Source organism: Paramormyrops kingsleyae, chromosome 24, assembly GCF_048594095.1.
Source record: "Paramormyrops kingsleyae isolate MSU_618 chromosome 24, PKINGS_0.4, whole genome shotgun sequence".
NCBI lineage: Eukaryota > Metazoa > Chordata > Actinopteri > Osteoglossiformes > Mormyridae > Paramormyrops > Paramormyrops kingsleyae.
Genome location: NC_132820.1, coordinates 8401754 through 8423897, shown reverse-complemented (window position 1 = coordinate 8423897; position 22144 = coordinate 8401754). Strand labels below are relative to the sequence as shown.

The 22144-nt window shown below is 43.6% G+C and overlaps 3 protein-coding genes across 4 annotated transcripts in view; 1 reads left to right on the top strand and 2 right to left on the bottom strand.

The window, feature by feature from the left end:
- The first annotated feature begins 4435 nt into the window (after positions 1-4435).
- ppp1r14ba (protein phosphatase 1, regulatory (inhibitor) subunit 14Ba) lies at positions 4436-15617 on the top strand. Its single transcript, XM_072706504.1, has 4 exons — positions 4436-5368; positions 12792-12875; positions 13057-13089; positions 13285-15617. The coding sequence occupies exons 1-4, from the start codon at positions 5171-5173 to the stop codon at positions 13351-13353; spliced, it is 384 nt and encodes a 127-aa protein (XP_072562605.1). The 5' UTR covers positions 4436-5170; the 3' UTR covers positions 13354-15617.
- pcxa (pyruvate carboxylase a) overlaps positions 11512-22144 on the bottom strand; it is an 85452-nt gene continuing 74819 nt past the window's right edge. For both annotated transcript variants that reach the window (XM_072706500.1, XM_072706501.1), the window contains exon 22: positions 11512-11673. In XM_072706500.1, the coding sequence (XP_072562601.1) occupies positions 11550-11673 (124 nt within the window). In that variant the 3' untranslated portion in view covers positions 11512-11549. The remainder of the gene's footprint in view (positions 11674-22144) is intronic.
- fkbp2 (FKBP prolyl isomerase 2) lies at positions 15383-20819 on the bottom strand. Its single transcript, XM_023803514.2, has 6 exons — positions 20661-20819; positions 19774-19937; positions 19529-19641; positions 19372-19418; positions 16192-16227; positions 15383-15875 (listed from the first exon to the last, which is right to left on the bottom strand). Exons 2-6 carry the CDS (start codon positions 19933-19935, stop codon positions 15814-15816), a joined length of 420 nt encoding a protein of 139 aa, XP_023659282.1. The 5' UTR covers positions 19936-19937; positions 20661-20819; the 3' UTR covers positions 15383-15813.

Sequence of the window (22144 nt, the reverse complement as noted above, 5' to 3'; positions counted from 1 at the left end):
CTATGATTCATAGCATTGACTTAGAAAAGAGTTTTCAGTGCAGATGCATTGATTGATAGAACACCTGGTTTCACAACCAGCGGACAACTGATGTACTTCTCAGAAGGATTATTTATTGTATCTGTTTATTTCTGGATCGGAGGCAGAACTCAACAATGCAAATGACAAACCTCAAGCCCAGACCTCTTGAACGGCCGCACCCAGTCTAGAAGGCCAATGCATTATCCATTGCACTACAAGGCCAGCAGCAGCAGCGCTGCTTGTTTGATAGACCAGATCGGCTTTCACAACCAATGGGCAACCAATATAACACATAAATGTCACACCTGGATTGTTTACTTCTGCATCACATATCAGAGACAGAGCAGAGCTGAACAATGCTGAAGACAAAAAAAAACACATGACTCTGGTGGGACTTCAACCCACAACCTTTGAACAACTTCAGACAGTCAACACCTACAAGTCCAACACACTCTGCATTACACCGCAGAGCAAAACAAGATGCATGGATTAAAACTAAACATGGCCATGATTTATAGCAGGGTTCTTCAACTCTGGACCTCGATTCCAAATCCAGGCCGTGTTTTCAGTTCTCCCAGGTAGTTGTTTAATAATTACTGATTCTGATTGGTCAGAGACTTCACACCTGACTGACAGGTAAAGGAAGGCTGGAAAACCAGCAGTGCTCGGACCTCGAGGACCATGAGTTGAATAACCCTGATTTATAGTGTTACCTTAGAAAAGGTTTCACTGCAGATTTAGAAGAGGTGGAACACCAGCTTTCACACCCAAGGGCCGACTGATCTGCCTCTCAGAAGGATTCCTTGATAGAGACACTTAGTTTATTTCTGCATCTGAGGCAGGGCAGAACTGAACAATGTTGATGACAAAACCACATAACTCTCATGGGACTTGATCCCACAACCTTTGGATGACCTCACACAGTCAAAGTCTAGAAGTCCAATATGCTATTCATTGCACTACAGAGACAAAGGAGCCAGCTGGATTCAAATCGAGCATGCCCGTAATTCGTAGCATTAACCCAGAAAGGTGATTCGGCTGCGGCAGCATGTAATCCTGATAGAACATAATGGCAGATTCCACAGCAAAGGGCCAACCAATATGCCTCTCAGAAAGATGCTTAAACATGCATGTCATACCTGGGTTCGCTTACTTCTGTATCTGATATCTGAGGCAAAGCAGAATCGAGTGATGCCAACAGCAAAAGCGCATAGCTCTGGAGGGACTCAAACTCACAACCTTTGAACAACCTCACCCACTCAAAGCTTAAAAGCCCAAATCACTACCCATCGCACCACAGAGCCAACAGCGAGAAGAAGATTTGAATCAAACATGCTTGTGATTCATAGCTTTAACCTAGAAAAGTGATTTCATTGTAGATGCACCTAATCAAAGCCCAGCACACTGTCCTTAGAGCCCCAAGGCCCTACTGTCTCATGTGGTATAGTTGCTATGCAGTCTTGCTGCCGTCTCGAGCGATACCTTAAACAACAGCATGAATTTATCTTTAAATTTTGTACTGAAGAGCTTAGGGTGTGGGCTCTAAAGCTCTGTTGCTGGTTTGAGTCCCATTGTGGGCCCGGCCATTGCACCTTTAACAACAGCATTTATCCTGAATCACTGCATTGAAATACAGTTTACCCAGTCAGATCTGTAAGTCTGTCTATCTATCTCATTTAATACACATTTAAATAATTATTAAGGCCTATAATTCAATTTGTGCTAAATTACTGGCAATATTTCTATCATTATTATAATACGCAGCATTACCATAAAAGGTAATCCTTACGCTTCACTTTCTTGATTCGTCAGCTCAGGAGGCACTTAAAACCTCGATCGGTATTTTAACTGCCTACAGCAGCCTGTGCGGATGGCTCTGAAATTAAACAGCCGCAGTCTGCCCTCTACTGGCAGGACAGTGACAATGATACTGCCAGTACGAGGATCTAAGATTTGCATCATTTATATTTGGAAACTGGAGAATTTCTAACATTTATGATTTTAAGTCTCGATTTTTAAAATGTGTTATAAATTTGTTAATAATGTGATAACTCTATTCTCTTGCTTTGTGCCCTATGTTTCCCGGACCTGGCTCAGCGGGACTATGTCCTGGTACACAGATATGGAAACTAGATGGTTATATTTACGTGGTGAAAACAACAGTATTTTATTTCTTATTCTGTATTTTTTACACAAGCTCAGGCCTACTAGACTAATATTTTTTTCAATTGTCTCGCAGTGTAACGTTTTGGATACGATCTAATATTTTGTGTGTTTAATGTAAGATAAGTTTACTGTAAGTTGTTCTCATTAATTTTCCCATTATTTTGCACCTATGCGCTGCTGTTCTCTTTCGTCTTCTCCTCCCTCGGGAGGCGATGTCCTCAGTTGGTCCTAGTTTGGAGGGAGATGGTTGCCTAGCAAGTCTTAATATTTGCCTATGCTCTGCTTTGCCCAGTGGAGGAGCTGTACCAGGCGGAGTATTTCAGCGTCTGGACGCTTCGGCGGATCTGGAAAAGCGATCCGAGCCGAAAGGAAGTGCGGCACGCCCGTGTTTTCTTCACACTGACGCGCTAACGGTATCGAATCGATGCGGCCTCGCACGGATTTTATCTCTGTTTGTTTGTGTGAGGGGCGCCCTTGTCCCGACCTTGACAGAGGAAATGAAAATGTCGATAACATTTGAAGGAAGCCCCATAAGGCCGGCGCACGCCCCATTCATAAGGGGACACAGCAAACACCTACGCGGGAGCCCAAAGCCACGCTGACATCGCAATAGGAATATTTAACTCTCGTGAAGCTGCACCTCTGCCTCACATTTTTACAATTCTCCTAAAGTTAACGCGATGTGTCTGATTAACCGTTACATCGCAGAATATTATTGAGTTGTTCAGCCAAGACCTTTATCAGAGCTGCCCCACGTGACTTGCATCCGTACATCCATCATCCGTAACCACTTATCAATACAGAGTCGCAGAGATTCCAGGTACTACAGGAGACCCCCCTAGAGGCGATGTCAGTCCATTGCAGGGTGTAGACACACACACACACACACACACACAAACACACACACAGCTTACGGTTTTAGTCACTTATCGAGCCAGACAGCTCCAGAAATACATCACTGTTCTTATCTGCTATGTGTGGGTCTGCATGTGGATTTCTTCACCCAGAATCCCAGTACCAGTGGGATGATGGCATTGCATAGATAAAGTAAAAGCAATTCATTGTTGACGCACCACAATGAAATGGGTCGTCTGCATTTAACCCATATATGGCATAGAAATGGACCGCTAATTCAGCACCTGGGGAATGGTACCTTACTGGTTGGGGATTTAAACTAACAACCTTTCAAGCACCAGTGAGCTTCCCTAACCATTAGGCCACCATTGTCCAAGCAAATAGAAGAAACTACTAAACTAAACAGGAACTTATCAGTTGGAGTCATGTATAACGAAGCAGCACCATACCTACTTTGTAACACTTGAACGACACTTTACACCATATTTATTTATATGATGTAACAGCAGAGATATTTGCTATACTGTTACACTGACCAATTTAAAACAGTGTGTATAATTTCACAGAAAAATAAAAGGCAAACTCGGGGGATTTAGAGGTTTTATTTACTTTGAGACACGCTGACGCACATTTTGCTGTGCTATTTGATAAGCAGTTTCGAGTGCAGTATCTGTCTGTCCGCAATTTTAAGCTCTCCACTTTGAAGTCGACATATAATGCGGTATCGTGAGCTGATACCCAGGAAACTCACAGCTGCGGTGACCCTTATCGGGCCGGTCGTCATGGTGGGAAACCCTGCTCTGATTTATGAGTCTTTGGTGAGTGGGTGCATATATATAGGATGTTGCCAAAGAGCTAAGAGGTATTCACATTGAACCAGCTAGATATGCTGCTGGTTTTCAGTGTTCGTTTCTCTGACTCCTGTAATAAATCCTATTCTTTTCGACCTCACTACTTTTACCCTGTCATTGTCCAAAAACGATCCTCCATAATGTTAGAGATACCTCATAACACTTCACTGAAGCGATTATATATTGCGTACATATATTTCCCAAAGGGAAGCACCATTCCAAAACTGTTTGGCAGGGTTTGAAGGTGAAGACATACAGGAATAACAAACAGACATTACACATTGTGAGTGATATTTATTTATATCAGTTGGCATGCAGATTCAGATTTAAGGTCGCAAGTTCCTGGTCTGGGAACACTTGTGACTGAAATATCTTTTTTACGGGTTTGGACACTTGTGCATTTTGTTCTAAGTAATATGCATTATTAACTCACAGTGAGCGCAGCAAACCGTAAAAGTATTTGTGGAAAGTTGAAACCGTTACAAAACATTAGCCTATAATGTGCCTGTCAGGGGTGACATTACATTTATGTGCGTTTGCAGCACAGAGCTTCTGTCGGTGTTTGGTTCCGTGTCTAAAACACGCACAGGCGCGCGCAGACACGCACACACCAAGCATTACATGTGGCATTAGATACGGAGAGCGCTGGATTCACGGAGTGCTGGGGAAAGGGGGGAGTCAAATGCTGACATTTGGCTAGAGAGACAAGAGGAAGAGAGGGGAAGGAAGGGGAAGGACAAAATCTGACGGGACAACAGAGAGATTGTGCAAAAAAATCTGTTAACGGTATAGCTACTGTTTTATACTCACACCGGTGGAGTTCGGAATCCCGGCATCTTCGGCACTTATTTAAACCCATTTAGAGGGAGCATTTTCCTAAACCCCTAAGGAAGCTGGCACGCCGAATTAGGACTGTTTGACTAACACAACGAAGAAAGGCATCAAGCTGGAATTGTTTTAACCAAGTCATTAATTTATCCAGGACCTACAGCACCGATAAATTGCAAAGGGCAGATCAAGATTTCTTCTCTTTTTTGCGTTTGATCTAGGGATTAAAAACAATCTTTTACACAGCCTATAAGAAATGCCTAGTGAGCCGTGTAGCTTTAATACCCAGTTGCCGTAGCCCGATTTTCTAGCGGTAATAATAGACTAATAGTGAGTTTGCGTGACGGGAACAATAGCGCATTACACTGTTACATCTTGAAAAGCCATAACAATAAAACGAGGGACCGCCGAAATTTCACACCCGCACGATTTGAAGCTTTTAGCGGACTATGGCGGCGGTAACGAGCCAAGAAGCGAGCCCTCAACCTCGGGTATATTTTCAAACGCCTCCCGGCACAGAAGAGACGGACGCGCCGGTTCGGAAGCAGGGAAGAGTGACGGTGAAATACGACCGGAAAGAGCTGAGAAAGAGACTGAACCTGGAAGAGTGGATTATCGACCAGCTCACTGATCTCTACGACTGCGAGGTACGATTTCATGTCCAATCAGTTACATGCCGATCCATATACCCCTTTATGGTGCTGGAGGTTTGCGTTAAGCTACTATTTCACTACTTTTTTTTTCTAACGATCACAATTCGCTGAAATTCTATGAGTAACATCATCATAATTGCCCATTTAATTTTTGCTACCTTATTTTGTCTAAGGTGATTTGGGAATAACTAAAAAGCACAAGGGTGTATATGCTAGTCTGTGCTGAAAATTACAAATGACTCAGCATTTAAAAAGGTGTGTACAGGTAGAGCTGAATGTCATGGAATTATTAATGTAGCGGTTAGTACTCGCGGTCAGATATAATTGCAGCTACTGGGTGTCATCGTTACACCTTCCTTAGGTACACCTGCTTAAACAAACCGAAAATGGGAGATGGCAGGGCCGGCTTGCTACTGACAAAAGAACATGTGGGCAGGTCCCCCCTCCTCCACTGTGCCTCATCTCTGTGACTGCAGGTGTATGCTACGCTACAGGGCAGAATCGCTATTGCTAACTTTTCCATTTCGATTCAGATCAATTTCCAGGTTTAACCCAGTGTAAATGTACAGCAGAGCAGCTCCCAAAGGGCTTTTGGTGTCATTAGCTTTACCGGAAAATACACCGGTGAGATGACGTCATGCCCACCGGTATCTCTTTGTGACGTAAGGCACCAACGGTGCGCCCGGGCCGATGTCCTCGCGGAGGCCACGCTCTCAACGAGCGGCGCTGGCTCAGCGGTCCCCAGTCAACTGTGCACAACAGCATCATCCCACTTGATCATCAAGCCAATCCGCTGCATTTCCCGCTAAATCATCTTTTTTGTTGTTGAGATCATTAACGATGGCGATCGGAAGGAGACGTCACTCTCGAGCAAGACTTTTCATATACATAAACAAAAAAGTCATTTGAAAACTAGGCCACTGTACAAGATGGAGTTTTTATTGTTGAGATCACCTGAGCCTGAATTGCTGGAGATTTGAATTGAGATGGGAGTTTGGCAGTGATAGGTGCCCTTTGGTGGATTATTTCTACCCGGGGGGGTTCAACTGTGTAATTTTCTTAGGGTTTAAATGCTATAACCCGTCTGGCTGTGTTGTGTGATGGCATGTTTTGGAGGAGAGGCAGATGGAGGGAGGGACAGCGAGGAAAGATGTATGCCCACCCCCAGTATTTTGCCTGTTTTCCCCTCAAGGGGCCTCTACATTGTCCTTAGCATGTGTTTTCGTGCCATTAGTTCCCCTCTTGTGGGAGGGGATCAGAAATCACTCCTAGCACGCGTGTGTGAAAGTGCGTGTCCTGGATTGGCCTCCACTCCAAGCAATCCCGGCTTCCTTCTAGAAATAGGCCTAGGGTCACTGTGACCCTAATGAGATAAACAGTCATTGAATATAATAGATAGATAATGCGTGGGTGGGGTAGGGGTCATATTAGGATGTTTACGTGCTACAGTAATCCTGGCTATGCAATGGAGGATTACCCACTTACTTACAATCACAAAAACACAACACAAGATCCTGTCAGGGATCAATGCATATAGTTCCTGTTACTGGCAACTCATAGGAGTATCATTACGGTATGATCAGAGGTTTTTTCTACTGCTAAATATACTCATTTTCAGAATATGAGGCGTATCAGTTCATGACCCAGATAACCCTATCCTTTGGCCCCAACATGCTCGCTTATGTTTTTAATAATTTATATATGACAGAAAATATCAGTTCTCACCGGACACGATTGATATATGAAATGGTAAAACTTACCCGGTATTTAAGTGAGGTCTCACACTCAAGATCCAGATGGGAGTGAAGTAAATCTATCATCCGCCGATCCTCCGTCACAAATACTGGGTGACCGAGTGCCTGGAGCCAATCTGTGGGAGCACAGGACATAAGGCCGGGGATTCCCTGGATGGGATGCTGGTTCATTGCAGGGCACACGCACCGTGGGGAATTTAGAGACATTGATTAGTCTAATCAAATTCTTTTGGACTGTGGGAGGAGCCGGTCATGGATGGGAACTCAATGGTGCCCCTAAGACCTGATCCATTTTCTACCAATTTCCTGTCCAGTTGTGAGTCCTTTTTTTTCCACACTGCAAGATAAAAGGCTCTTTCCTCCTGGTCAGTGCCATAGAAAATTATTGGTGTACTTCCCTTTGGACCCCGATAGCCTCAAACGTTTCCCCAAATTGTGGGCGACTCTAGGATTTTTTTTAAAGGGGACAAAAGAGGGGCCGTAATTCATACAGAGGGGCCAAACTTACTATTAGCCAATGATATATTTTGAATCAGTGAGTGACAGGGGAGGGGGCCAATCAGCTTTCATCTAGGAGCAGTGACCCTCCCACCGAGCTATATATGCCCCACTCCTGGATGGTCTGACGGTCTCATTCTTTAACGCTGTGTTGGCCTCGGTCTGCCTGTGAGATAATTCTTCTGACGCCGGAAGGCCGTGGCACTTCGTAGATTTCCGCAAAGCGCCAATACAAATATGCTCGTAAATGGATTACCATACACGCCACAGGATTACCTCCCATAATCCTTTTCCCTTATCTACCTGCCAGTTGGTATTTCAGGATTAATACAGTCATCTGTGCAAGTGGACTATGTCTGGAGCGTGGCACTTTAGGTACAACCTTCACGTTGACTGGTTGAGCCAACAAGGCTAATTTATTTTGAGCCATAATAATATAATCCATTGGTGGAGAGGAACAAAGAGTTTCAACCTAAGGGAAAGCTTGTTCCTTTAAGACCTGGATTGCTTTCCAGCAATGGGGAAGGGTGTTCAAAATGTAACCTTCTCATAATCTGATTAAGAGTGTTCCGGAATTGCCAGCGCAACTGAATCTTTCGAAAAAGAGTGTTACCAAAAAAATGCAACGTGATCCTAAATCATCTTTAATCATGTCCTTCTCTTTGATTTATGCAATCAGAAGCTCTCCGTCACATTTCCATACTTAATTCACCATGAGCTAAAGCCCCTGATGAGCAGCAGTTGACAGGGTGGGTAAGGGCATGGACTCCAGGGTTTAGGTTGTTGGTTCGCGTCCCAAGGGCTCTTGTGTTATACCCTTGATTAGGTACCTGACCTTGAATTACCCCAGTGGAATATTCCACTGTATAAAAGGGGGAGGGGGGGATTTGCTTTACTCAGCAGATGTAACCGTAGTAACGCAGAGGATCCCCCATCAGGATGTATGGCCGCCTTCTCTGACTGTGACAGACGGGGATGTCTTGGATTCGGGCTTGGCTTGGGGTTCTGTCCGCTCCACTAATTTAACGACCCCCCAGAGAGTGCAGAGAAGCTCAAGACAGATTGTGCCGGGTCGGGTTGGGTCCGCTGGGATGAGGGAGGGGCTGCTGTATAGGAAGGTGAGGAGATTGTCCTGGTTGGGCAGTGCAATAGGGTGAATCTTCACTCGTCCTCCAAGCCTTTCCGATGCATTGACAGCAAAATCGTACGGCAAGGGCTAAAAATACCCCGTGTAATTTTTGCGCACAGATTTCCCATGATGTCCTTGGGTCAGTACCAGGGCTCGGGGCTGCCCTGCATTCTCACGGCTCTCCCTGCAGCTTTTTGTTGTCCCCATCGGACCGCTTCTCTAGCCGCCATCCAAACCGCGAAGGGTTGCACGGTCGCCCTCCCCATCGTCAGTGGATACAGCACCATCCAATCACAGGGCTTCCCTCACGTCTCCCGCATGGATGATTCCCTTCTGTCATGATCTTTGTGTATTTGGAATGGAATGACAAATAAATCAGCTAATCTCCTGTGTACTTAACTAGAATCCATTCTCTGCAGTTTGTCATAATAGATTAGCTTATGTTGTTCACTGTTGTGCCATAATATTAATGTAGCTCGCCCTTTGTGATTCCCTGTTCAGATGGTAACGCTCCACTTTGTACAGCACTGTCGATCTCTCTCGGCTTTCCTGCCCTGCTCGTGTTGGGCTAACTGTCAGAACGGAAGTTATTGAAAGTTTGAAGTTTGACTCACAGCTATTTTGTGGCCGGGGTGAGTCTCCCGGACTCACTTCCTGTTGAAGCTGCTGTTCCATTCTCATTCTCCCCCTCCCTCCCTAGTGACACTCTCTTTTTGGAGTGAGAATCTTTCCTTGTCCCCCCCCCCCCCCCCAGCTGCCATTTCTCCTGAACGCCTTGCCCAGGTCTTATAACTGCATTCCCTCACATTTATTTTCTTTTATCTTTTAAAAACCCCACCCTTCCCCTCGCACAACATTTGGAAACTTTTATGCAGTCACCGGTACGAGCTTGGTAACAGGAAGAGGCATGTCCCAGCCAGATGACTGATGGGTAGAGGCGTGAGCGTGTGTGAGCCATATCTGAGCCTGGATGGAGGAATTTTGTCACCCCTGCCTTGGGCCAGACACCTCGTCTGTGGGAGGTTTCGGTCATTAAAAGCCTCAGAGGGCATCGAGGCTGTGTAGTTCACACTCGGTACGGTCTGTTGGACTTTTGTACCGCCAGAACCAGAGATTAAGAACGTTAATATTAGTCAAAATAGATTAAAAATAGTCTACAAGACAAAAAAGCTGATGAAGTTCGTTATACTTGATTACATTAACAGCAACTGGGAGGCATTTCTGAATTTTTAAAACAGTTGTCCCAGTTAGTCTCATGTCACATGATTTAATTTACCAAATCCACACCCAAATCTTTCCCAGTTAGAGGAGAGAGATTCAGAAAATACCTGTGTTCCAGCTCTGTTCTGCTATCTATAGCCCAGATTGCTACTGTCCTGCATCCTCTGTCCTTGGCTAGCCATTCCTTCCCTGGAGGGAATAATGATCGTTTCTCTTGTTCTTTTGTTTAATAAAGAATGATATCGGTGCTGCTCTCGCGCCGCCATCACCAGCATCATGAATCATCGCTGTCAGGTTACTCAGCGCCCAGAATGACTCGTGCAGGCCTGTGTTGCGTCGTGCAGGCCTCCCGAAGCACCTGAATTGCGTTTTTGACAGAATGCCTGTCCTCTTATTATCTTTACCCTGTCCGTGTCACTACCAAGACTTTTCGAATGACCCTAAGATAATGTCTGGGCACGGAATCAATGCACCCAGGACGTGTTTGGATTTTCGGGTCGTGTGTCTGCATTTTGGGTGAGACATTGAAATAGGAATTAATGAAACGAGGACGGAGCTTAAAACAGAACCTTTAATGTGTTTGTTTAGTCCAAGCTCTCTGTGAACTAGGTGTCAATAACATGGCCGAGATCATTAAAGATTAACTCCGGGTTTAACACCCAGAGGGATCCTTGCTGTCTGGCCCCCTTCTGTTAATGAGAGGTACCAGAAAGCAGGACCTGAAGCCATAGCCCAGCTCTTCTGGTATAACAATATCTGCTCTTTTCCAGCATTAGTGGTGAACTTTCAGGCTGGGCCACAGTGTGCAGTCAGAGAGATGGGCGACCCAGGGGGCGCTATTGAGAATGTGAGTTTATTATATGTTCAGATTAGTAATTAGGCTGGTATTTTTTTTATTTTTTCTAGAACTAGGCAGCGAACAGTTCAATTTTTCATCTAACCCCCCCCCCCCCCCCCCCATTCCTGCTAGCTGATGCATTTCCTGCAGCCAAATGGCCTGTGTTGCCATGGTGAGAGTCACCCTTGTCTACATCTTAACTCAGCTGCTGACTTTTTCCGCTTGGGAAGAATTGGAGACTCTAGTCTAGGAGCAGCTGCCTGAGCAGCGACTCCTCTATCGCAGTTCCCTCCTCCACCAGCGTCGGTGCCGTCCAGACCGGTGTTGGAGGTGTGGATGGGAGAGAGTGTGCAGGAAGGAGCTTGGTTTTACTTTTGTGTGGGAGAATTATCTGCCATGTGAGGTGTGACTGAATAAGCAGCACGCTGTGTGTGTGTGTGTGTGTGTGTGTGTGTGTGATGAAGACTGGGAGGATTTTGTGTGCTTTTGGCAGCTAGCGCGCGTGTGAGCGACCTGGGGGGGCAGTTGGAGGGGCAGGTGCAGTGACAGCTGGTTTGGAGAGCTTCGTGCTGGGGGTGGCAAAAGTGTGGGGAGGGGATGCAGCACAAAAACAGTCTTGAATGAAAAAGAGGAAACAAAGAAAACGGTGCCCCCCCCCCTCCCCTCCCCTCCCCTCCCCTCCCCAAAGTGCGAGATATTCATTTACATCAGTTCTCAATTTAGCTCTCCCTTGGTTTAATAGGGAGCCATTACGGCAATAACACTTAGCTGTGCGCGCTTCTTCCACGGAGAAAAGACTGGAGGAGAATGACCGCTCTCTGCCGTCTCTCCGGTCCTGCTGGTGGGGGTTTGGTCCTTCCTGTTGTTCATAGAGGAAGTAGGAGGGGAGGGGAGGGGGGGGGGGGGGTGATTAGTATAGCCAGAATTTGCGGATAGCTTTCTGGGATGGTGACAGCGCTCCATCTACCACCCAGCTTCCTTGCCATGATTGATTCGCTGCTCGCACGGGAAGTAAACTGGCGGGTCACCGCGGCGTCTAAATCAGCTGCTAATTTAGCGGTAGCCGAACAAAAAAAAAAAGAAAAAGAAAACCTGCAGACGCTGCAGAGTCTCCTGGCACTAATTTGAGGAGTGTGGGAGACGCCGGTGAGGAAAGGAGGGGAAAAAATGGATGGAGGAGGTGTGAACGGGAGACGGCCGAATGCAGCCGGCCCCTGACAGGGTAGCAGCGCGGCGCCGCCGCCTTCGCGGTTTTTCTGAGGTTAATTATCCATTCCTTAGATTAGTAGGCTACCTCTGACTCTGAGGACATTGTTTTATGGTTTCCGTGCAAGACCGAGGGTTCATTACCATCTATTAAGTCGTTCATTAATTAGCCGTTCCGTATTCCTTGATTGCACGACTGATCAGCTGGGAAAAAAGGACTGGTTTTGTTCCAGAAGCACCAATAAGCCAAATTAAAGGAAACATTTTTTTTGTTCATTGGCGCACAAGGAATAGGTTTTAAAGGGATTCCAGCTATTAGTAGATTTGACATGTAGATCAGCATCTTTAACAATTCTAATTAAGATGCGGGTTAGACCGAAAGCCGCACATCATGCCCCCCCCCCCCGGAGACGTGTTGGACGTTAGTACTCCAAAAACTCATTCAGTCAAGGCTAAGCATTCAGCTGTCACCCAATCAGGAATAGGCATATCCATTACCAAACTGGCATACGCAACTAGGTCACCAGAATGAGTGCAAGCCTGACACCTACCGGTGAAAAGCGGAATATCCCACAACTCCAGTTTGTATGTGAGACATTTTGAATTTCTACAACACTTTTTTTGTGATCAATGATATGTGAGCTGAAACGATTGATATTAGGCACCATTAATGAGATTTCTCCATAAAAACAGCAGTTTAAACAGCTTATCCATCAGATTGGTTGACATTAATTAAACAGCAATTTTCCCACCCTTGCATGTGCATTTCAGGAGGAAGCGATTCCAGAGCTAGAGATCGACGTGGACGAACTGCTGGACATGCCAACTGACGCGGACCGGGCCTGCAGGGTCAAGGTGCCATGGCAACGTCCATCCCTACAGTCCACTGTCATACCAAAGCTTACGTTGTGAATAGCTTACGTCTATTCTATTGCATTTCACTTTTTAACGCGCTTTATATTTTTTATTTTGATCCGCCTTCGTTCTGTTTAACCAGTAATCTCATGGTCGCCCTTCTCCTCTCGCCGATTTACAGGGTCTGCTGGTCGACTGTTACAAACCTACTGATGTAAGTTGGCGGCCTCCTGTAAAGCAGCTTCTCTGAATTTTGAATTGAGTTTTTGACCTGCTCTTTTTGTCACCTCCGGCATGCCGTCATATATCTTAATCTGCCCACGTCCCAGGTGCTGGTATCCTCCCGTCTGTCCGCATTCCATTGTTATTTTTTAATTTCGGGCTTTTTTTTTTTTTTTTTGCGTTGAAGGACTTTGTGACGGAGCTCCTGGACAAGATCCGAGGGATGCAGAAGCTCAGCACGCCCCAGAAGAAGTGATCCCCCACTCCCATACCTACGTTCTGCGCTGTGGCCATGCCGGATCTCCCAGAATCCCCTTGGTGTGACTAAAGACACAACGAAGGAGTCCGGAACCCAAACGATCCACTGCAGGGCTACTGTAACTTGTCTATTTTCATTTCGGCTTTTTGGGATTGAAACTCTCGTATATCTATTTATTTGTATATCAGTGTGCTGTACACAGAGGCACTGATATGTAGTAATGTATAGTACAATTTATTAGAATGACTGGGTTCTATTGGTGCTTACGCTATACTGTGAAGCCTGCTTAACTAAATGGGGGATCAGTAAGTCCAAAAATAGCGAGAGAAGCAGAGATGTTGCCATATTGTCACTAAATTAATCGGCTGTGGGCAATTTAAGGGCTTCATTAACACATGTTTGAGCAGACTAACATCTGGAATCAACCACGGTCCAATTCAGGGTGCCTTCAGCTCGTCCCCTGCGACCATCATTGGTACTGTCAGTCTAAATTACGTTAAAATTAAAATGTGTAAACCGGCTGTAGTGAATACATTACAAATATACTCAAGGAAGACAGAAAATGACTGACTTCTAGTAATTTCATATGCTGTATTTCTAAAGGTGTAAATCAGTTGTAATGTAATAATACTCTTTATAAGAGCAAAAGAGAAATTACGCTATTTCGTTTGTAATCAAGTACCACTTTTTTCAAAGGTTTGAGCAGGAATACAGACTCCTTTCGCGTAAATTATTTTGAGTTTATAAAATCACTGCTAGGAGCTGTGGGGTTATTTTGGCAGTTCTGTCTACGTATGACATTCGTAAAACATGCTATTTGTATGGGAACTTTTAACGTAAGTACTGTAAGCCTAAATGCGTTAGGCCTTTGACGTTCATTTAACATGGTTATGTAACAGGTGACTTTGTAGAACACATCAATCAATAGTTTTAGCTTTGAATTCTGTAATTTGTCCTGTTTCAGTACCGGTCAGTCCCACGTGACAGCCAGAACTGGTCCAGTGCTTTTTGTGGTAGGAAAGTGCCCTTCTCCGCCATTTGAAAATGGAGACCTAATTCTGACTGACTGTAAGCATCCTGACCCATAGTGACCTTGACCTTTGACCCCTGCCACATTGACCCACCCCCAACCCCCTCCTCTTCAGCGAGTTGCAAAATATTCTTCAGCAAACTGATGTTGCCTTAGGGCGGTATTACGTTAACCCTATGATATCGGTAGAGAAACTAAGAACTGAAATAGCACCTAGGAGTGACTGGTCTTTAAAGAATGAACAAACGTTTTTTTGTTTCGTTTTTTTGCTGTTGTTGGTCGGTGAGAGTGTAGCTGTTTCTTAAGTTTGAGGGGCAGGCAGTAGTGCAGGTTTACTGAATCTTGGTCCTGAGGCCTCACTGCCTTCTGTAGTTTTAGCTTCAAAAAAAGATTTTTTTATTTTTACACTTAATTGTTCGCTGGCTAGGGATTATCTAGTAATAGTAATCTTTTGGGGGCTGAAACTATATTGGAACACAGCTTGAAAGCACCTCAAATTCATTCTAATCCCAAGACCTGTCACAGTAGCCAGTAACCTCGTTATGTCCGTGTAGCAGTTAATGTGGCACAAAACGTGTGCCCAGGACCAGCACTCAAACCTGCAGTAGCTATTAGACCATTATAAAGGTCACATTAACTGTAGTATGAGTCAGTTATGCTGTGTTATGTATCAGATGTCCTTTATGAAACTTGTTGTGGGGGAACCTTAAATGATGCCGTTTAGTGAGTGCTGAATGCTTAGGTTGAAGTGTTGTGTAGCAATAGGTACCATTCTGTCTTGATAATTTTGTAACGCTTTTTATTCAACTTTAATAAAGTTTTTTTTTTTTTTTTTTTAAATAATGTCAATTTCTGCCTGTTAATTCTCTGAAAAATCTGTCCTTGGCATTTCAGATGAGCTGGAAAAGTCTTTCCACCGAAAGATGGTCGTCCCCCCAGGGGGGCCCTGAATTGGGTGCAGCTTATGCTGGTCACTGGATAAATACGTACGCAACGCATTTCTCGTTTTTTTTTATTATTAAATTCAGTTCAACCCCCCTGAGTCAAAGAACCTGAAATGACTTTTGATAAGAAAAATACATTGGTAAAATTATTTTGCAAATGAGTACAGTGAATATCAATCCAAGTTCTAAATTAAATGTTTGAATTTTAGAATTCTGGGAGATGCCTTCCTTCTAAAGATCCAGAATCCTGCAGACATTTTGGGAACAAAGTGCCTTTTAAATCAAAAGTCTTCAAAAAACCAATCAAAAACCTTCAAGTTCTGTTCATGTTTGTGATCGCGAACTTAAATCGAGACCATAAACCTCTCATGGGGTAAAGTACTGCACTTTCACCAGCAGCAACAGAAGCCCGGTCCAGATGAGCGAAGATGTTTTTGGGTTAAGTACTGAGTGTATGGCATCTTCAGATGGTAAACAGGCTCCTTACAAATCAGATCTTCTTTCGATGCTTAATAATTCCACTTCAAAAATGAGTGTAGCGCCCCCTGCAGAAACAGAACACCACTCCAGTACCTTTCAGAAATAGCTCTCTCTTCGTTTCATAATGTAACAGTTAAAAAATGTATGCGGCTACATATTAAATTAAATTCTAAACTAAAATCAGTGATGGATACTAAATATAGCAAATGTAAATGCATGACAATAATATAGTTACTAAAGATGGTTCATTTCAAGCACCAGTTGTTTTATCTTGTTAAGATATACACACCTATTGTTTCATGTACTAGCATAACATTATAAACAATAGTCTCAGATAACGAAAGTTTCGTAATGACGGATACTGAATTCCGGTTTTGATACCTGGAATTTTTGGGGGTGCTCCCCTGTCTCCATAGCCTGAAACAGAGAAAGTAAAGATGTAAACGATTATCACCAGCACCACCTTTTGGGCGGGGGTGGGACTGCAAGACGACACAATGTGTGCTGGTCTGCTCAGTCCCTGAGAGTTCATGACGGTTAGGAGTAGAGAATGTAACGTTAGCAGCATGAAGAGAGAGGAAATGACCAACTCTGACCCTCTTTTAAAAAATAACTACGACTAAAATCAGTTATAGGTTCTGTTCATCCATCACTATAAAGTACCTAATTAATAAGAATAAGATTTTGTCACATGCAAGGTACACAGTCAGACTACAGCCTGCAGTGACATGTGGTGAAATCCACCATAATAAACAGTAAAAGCAGAGACATGAAAAGCACATCAAAGAGTGAGGTGCATAAATATGGAGAATATAAATTCAAAGTGTCAATTAACATTAAGTCGTCTAATCGCTTGAGGGTTATAAACTCCTAAGCTTCTCTGCTCTCACAGACACAGCAGAATCACTTTCCAGACCTAGTAAAGAGTAGGGTTGCAAAATTCTGGGAAATATCCAGTTAATTACCATATATTCCTGTTAAGTCCCATGGAAAGTTTCCAACATGGGATATAGGGCTGGACAATAATTCGATATCAATATATATCGCGATATAATTTTTTTCGATAACGGTGATACGATTTTTAAACACATTTCCGATATTTCGATATACATTTGAATATTATATATATTCACCGGCTTTTAAAAATGTATCACAAGTGCTAAACAGCGCGTATTCAAATCGCATTCGCATGGTAATTTGCTGAACAACGCAGCTGTGAAACGTGATCCAGGTAAAACTTTTTTAGACAGCATAAATAATATTGAAGCATTTGTTTTCAAGCAGACTGTTAAAAGCAAAAGCAACAAAGCATTTTAGACTTTGTAAAGAAACCATAGTAACCACGTGTATGATACTTTTCAGAGCTGCGTCAGAGGGAAATGACTCGTGAATTTAATTTTGACACTGGTTAGCTTTTTGTGAAAACGAACTACAGTACACCCCGCAGGTTTTTTGTGATTTTGTGAGCGATCTTTGTGTTTTCAATGTTGGAGAATATAATTAAAGGTTTGTATCAAGAAACGACGGTGGTTTTTATTGTATACTGGTAAATCTCTGCTGTTAGTTGGTGGTATGCCTTTTGTTAGCCAACATGTATGTCGGGGCCGGCTCTACGCTGGGGCAACGCCCCCTTAAGCAAACGTCCTGCCCCCTTAAATCAAACTTTTAGAAGTTGAGGAAGAAAATAATAATTACCCACAAACTGAATATGGACAAGATTTACTACAGTAGCTGAAAAATCCACTGAAAAAGGCACAAACGAGATGATAAGTTTCACTTCCTGTTCGCTCTTTCCCTCCGCGTTCTGTTTGTGCGCGGGCTCACGCAGCACTCGGCAGATCCCCCACTCACCCTCCCCCCAGCTAAACATCCAATCACTGTTAGTATGCAAATGAGCCAGTTTCTCAGTAGGCAGGGCAAAGCGAAATGAGCTGCGTGATTGCGGAAGGTTTGGAGGAAACAGCAATCTCTCTCGTCAAAATCATAGTGACTAGTGAGATCATGGTTCGAATTATTTTTGTCTATTTGGGGGGGTCTTGATCGGGGGGTACTGTACCCCCCAGTACCCCCCGATCAAGACCCCCCCCAAATAGACAAAAATAGCAGTTTGGGGGGGGGGTATTAACATTTTTCTTGTTGTTTTTTTTTTTTTTTAAGAAAGAACCTCACGTTGTAGGAACATTTTATGTAAAACGATTTCAGACACCCCTAGTGTGGATCGTACCATTTGAACCACCTTGGCGCTAGAAGCAGCTTACCAGTTGCCAGTCGGTTACGTCATTCATTCTCATTGAGCGACTTGTTCGTTGTGATTTCAAGATTCTTTATTCGTCACATACATAGTTATAACAAGTACAACACGTAGTGAAATGAACCCTGACCAATCCTATTTTTCAGTTTTATATTTCAAGACTCGGTGAATTGATTTTTTCTTTTTCATAACTTAGCCTACCCTTTTTAGTTTTGGTAATATTGGCAATAGTGAAAAGTGTTTTGTTGGGTTCAAATATGTTTGATATAGGCCATCCAATTAAGGTAAATGTCTTGTTTTTAATCTGATGAGGAATATTTTATTTTATGTTTTACTTTTCAGTTTTCCCCCTGAGGGATTGCCACCTTACTGTGGTCAGGGGCTTTGCGTGCCTCAGTGACCCTAAGAGCTACACCAGCAGAAGCTTAGCCTTCAGGTGGGACACCCAAGTTGGACAGGTCTTAGGGCAGAGGCCTGACAAAGTGCAATCCAATTACATGACAAAAACAGTTATCCAGAGCACCACCCCACCCCTTTCCCGCCTTTGTCGCCACCATGTGCCCCCTTCACATTTCTGTCTGCCCCCTCATATATGCATGTCTAGAACCGGCCCCGATGTATGTACATATTTATAGCATGCCGATCGCGTCAAACAAATCGCGGCAATGCCAAAAACCCGTGCATGTACATTCTCAGTTATTAACGCACATAAATACATTTCAAGCACATGCTAATATATTGCTGCCATATTGGTTTTCGGTTATCTCGATCATCGGTTATCTCGACGCTTTTTGGCAACCCCCTAGGCCGGCGACATAACCGGGTTCGACTGTATATGAATAATCAGCCTGTTCTAGTTTAAATGGAAATATATTATTGTTAATAAGCTGAGTCTGAGAGTTTTATTTATTTGATAGTTTATTTCACATTTCTTGTTTGTAAAGGCTAAATACAAAAAAAAAGTGAACCTTTTTTTTTTGTACTGTTTTTATTAAAAAAAAAATTATATAATTTTAATAGGAGGAGCCTGGAGGTATTATAGACTTTGCAAATTCAGTTTGCAGACAACCATTGTGCGTGTCCTCGGGAGTTTTTTCCTGAGGCTTTTTAATATTGTCCATATCGATATCGGAATTATATCGTATCGACCAAAATTAAGAAATATATCGTGATATAAATTTTTGCCATATCGTCCAGGCCTAATGGGATATTTAAAAAATTCCCCAGCTTAAACTTTCCATGGAATGGAGGTTTTCAGAAATTTTCCACCACTTTGCAACCCTAGTAAAGAGGTATAACAAGCGGCTCACCCAGCTCTGAAGGAATGACCAGCTTCCGTTTCTCTCCTTCGCACATTCTACAGAAAAGCAAGGCGAACGACAGAATTCCTCAGTGATACGTATCACAGCACATTCAATACTGGCCCTTAAAGCTGAATGGAGACATCATAATGGGGGGTTTACTCACCCCAAAAGGCCTTGGTCCCATCCTTTGATGACCTGTCCAGTCCCCAGAGTGAAAGTGAATGGTTGATTTCTGGGTAAGCTGCTGTCAAATTCTGTCCCATCCTCAAGCTTTCCCTATGAAATTCCACACAAATCCATCTGGATCATACACCAAACGGACCAAGCAGAGCTCAAACACACACCCACAGCCAGAGCCTGATACCCACATAACACTAGCTCCGAGCCTCGTTCCCAGACTTTACTCACAGTGTAGTGCATGTTCAGTACGTCTCCCTTCCGGGATTTTATAGGGCAGTTGTCCACTCGCTTCTTAATCCCAATCTGCAATTTTTTCTTGTCGGCACCTTGAACTGCCCCCGGGGCAAAAGAAAGCAGGGTGACGACCGCTAACAGCAAGTACAGCCTCATTCCTGAAACGGAGAATAAAAAAAGCAAGTGACCTTAATATGAAGGTTTTCTAAGGTAACTAGAGCAGAACCGAACTCATTTATGGGTCTCAAAATGAAAAAAAAAAGTCATTAGTCACAGAGAATCTAATATTAGCGACGTATACGCAGGATGAAAGAATTAACCACTGGGGTTTAACTACCCCAAAATCATTAATTTAATACATTATCTGGAGACAAGGGAAGCCGAAAATACCGATGATCCAGTACTGAGGTAGGTACCTGCTTTTCGGGAAGGACACGTCAACTTCCCATTTTCGGAAAATGAAACGGAAACAAAACAAAAAATACAAGAGAAAAAAATGTATTTTGTACCGCAATGAAAACGGCGATGCAATTTCCATGCAAACCCTATTTATGTGCAAATTTCGCTGAACAAGCCATTTTACTGTTTGGAAGTAACAGTAGTTCCTTTTCTTCCGTGCATTAGAGAAGTACGTAGCTGTAAGTGTGACGCATCGGGTGGTGTAAAAGTCAACATTTTAAAATCTCTAAAATGCACAAGGTTACAAATAAAAGACCTGGCACTTAACTGATATAAAAAAAAACCCAGCTAACCGGTGCTACCGTCGCTCGTAATACTGGCTAATCGCTTCAAACGCAAAGACACGCTACGCGGTAGGAGACCAGGCGAGCGGTGATCTTCCTGGTCCATGCAGGCACACGGTTACTTTGACGGTCACTTACTTTTGTATAAAGACGACCTGCAACCTCAGGATGATGGTGGTGGAGATGACAGACCGAAGAAAAGACGCACGGCGGTATCTTCCGGGTGACCCGAAGGAAGTGGTTTCCGAGGAGCATGGGATCTGCTTCTGGTTCATCATGATTCACCGTCGTGCCGGATTTTCGCTCAGCTGTATATCACTGATGGAATTTCCCGGACGGGCGATCTCACCAATAGATTTACTACAGCATATACTAGCTTTAGCTGACATTTGCACCCAAAGTAACTTTATGCAGCAGGAGAAATTCAGTGCCTTGTTCAAGCCCTTGCTTGGAATCAAATGACAGCTTTTCACAACTAAATCAATGTTCTTAATTACCCTGCTACCTGGTGCCCCAAATCACTACTAACATTAACAGTATATGGATCTCTACACCTAATCAGTGTTTAAAAAGCCCACCTGAAATTGTCACAGTTGACTTAAACCCTTCATTCTTATTCAGTGAATATATTTGACCTATTTGGACGAACAGGTTTTCATTCAGTACAGAGAATGAACGGATACCGAGGATCGAGTAGCTCTGAAGTTACTTTTTATTTATCTCTAGAACAAAGATAAATTATTCATAGTACGTTGTCAGCAATTTGTAGGGCATTTGGTCTCTTCTTGGCAGTCCTTAATTACATCGTGTAAGCAAGCTACGTCTCCACTCATCTTGTACGTACTTCATTCTTTCTAGTTATAGAAACATACTACAGAAAATGCATAAAACATGGACGAAACTCGTAGCCGCTAGAGGGCGCCCCAGAGTTATGTTTAGCAGAGTTCTGAGGTGACGGTACCACCGGCAGTGCTACACCGCCCCTCGTGTATAAAATTTATAAAGAAAACCAGTAACAGCATCAATTTGTATTGTGATATTTCAGTTTTTCCATTTCTATTTACGAAGTTCCCATTTCTGATGTGAGGTTCCATAGATAGAGACTGTATTTTTAAAAATTCAGTTTGTACTGGATCCATCTTGTTTACTACAAATAATGCACAGCTATAGAGCAGGGTATAGCAGAGGATAGAGAGGAAGGGAACGAAGTGAAAGACATCTCCTGTGCTGTCTGAGATCCTCACAAAGACTCTGCTCATTAAATGAATTGGAGGCTATAGTCTGTATTTACATATTTAGCAGATTAGTTTGTTGAGTGTAACCAGGAGCAGAATCTACACAACAACTTCCGGCAAAGCAGGAATCTTATGAGACTATTCAAGGACCATAATTGCAATATAAGAGCATTTGGGGAACGTAAAAAGGCATCAGGTTAGTAGAGGAATTTATGGAACAGATGGGTCTTGAGGACTTTCTTGAAGGTGGAGAGGGAAGCCGATGACCAGATGTCGTTTGGCAGCTCATTCCATAAATGTGGAGCCACATATAAGAACCGTCTGGAGTGACGCTTCTCGCGTTGTGCAGGGAGCTCCAATGGCACTGGATTGGTGACCCAAAGGGGC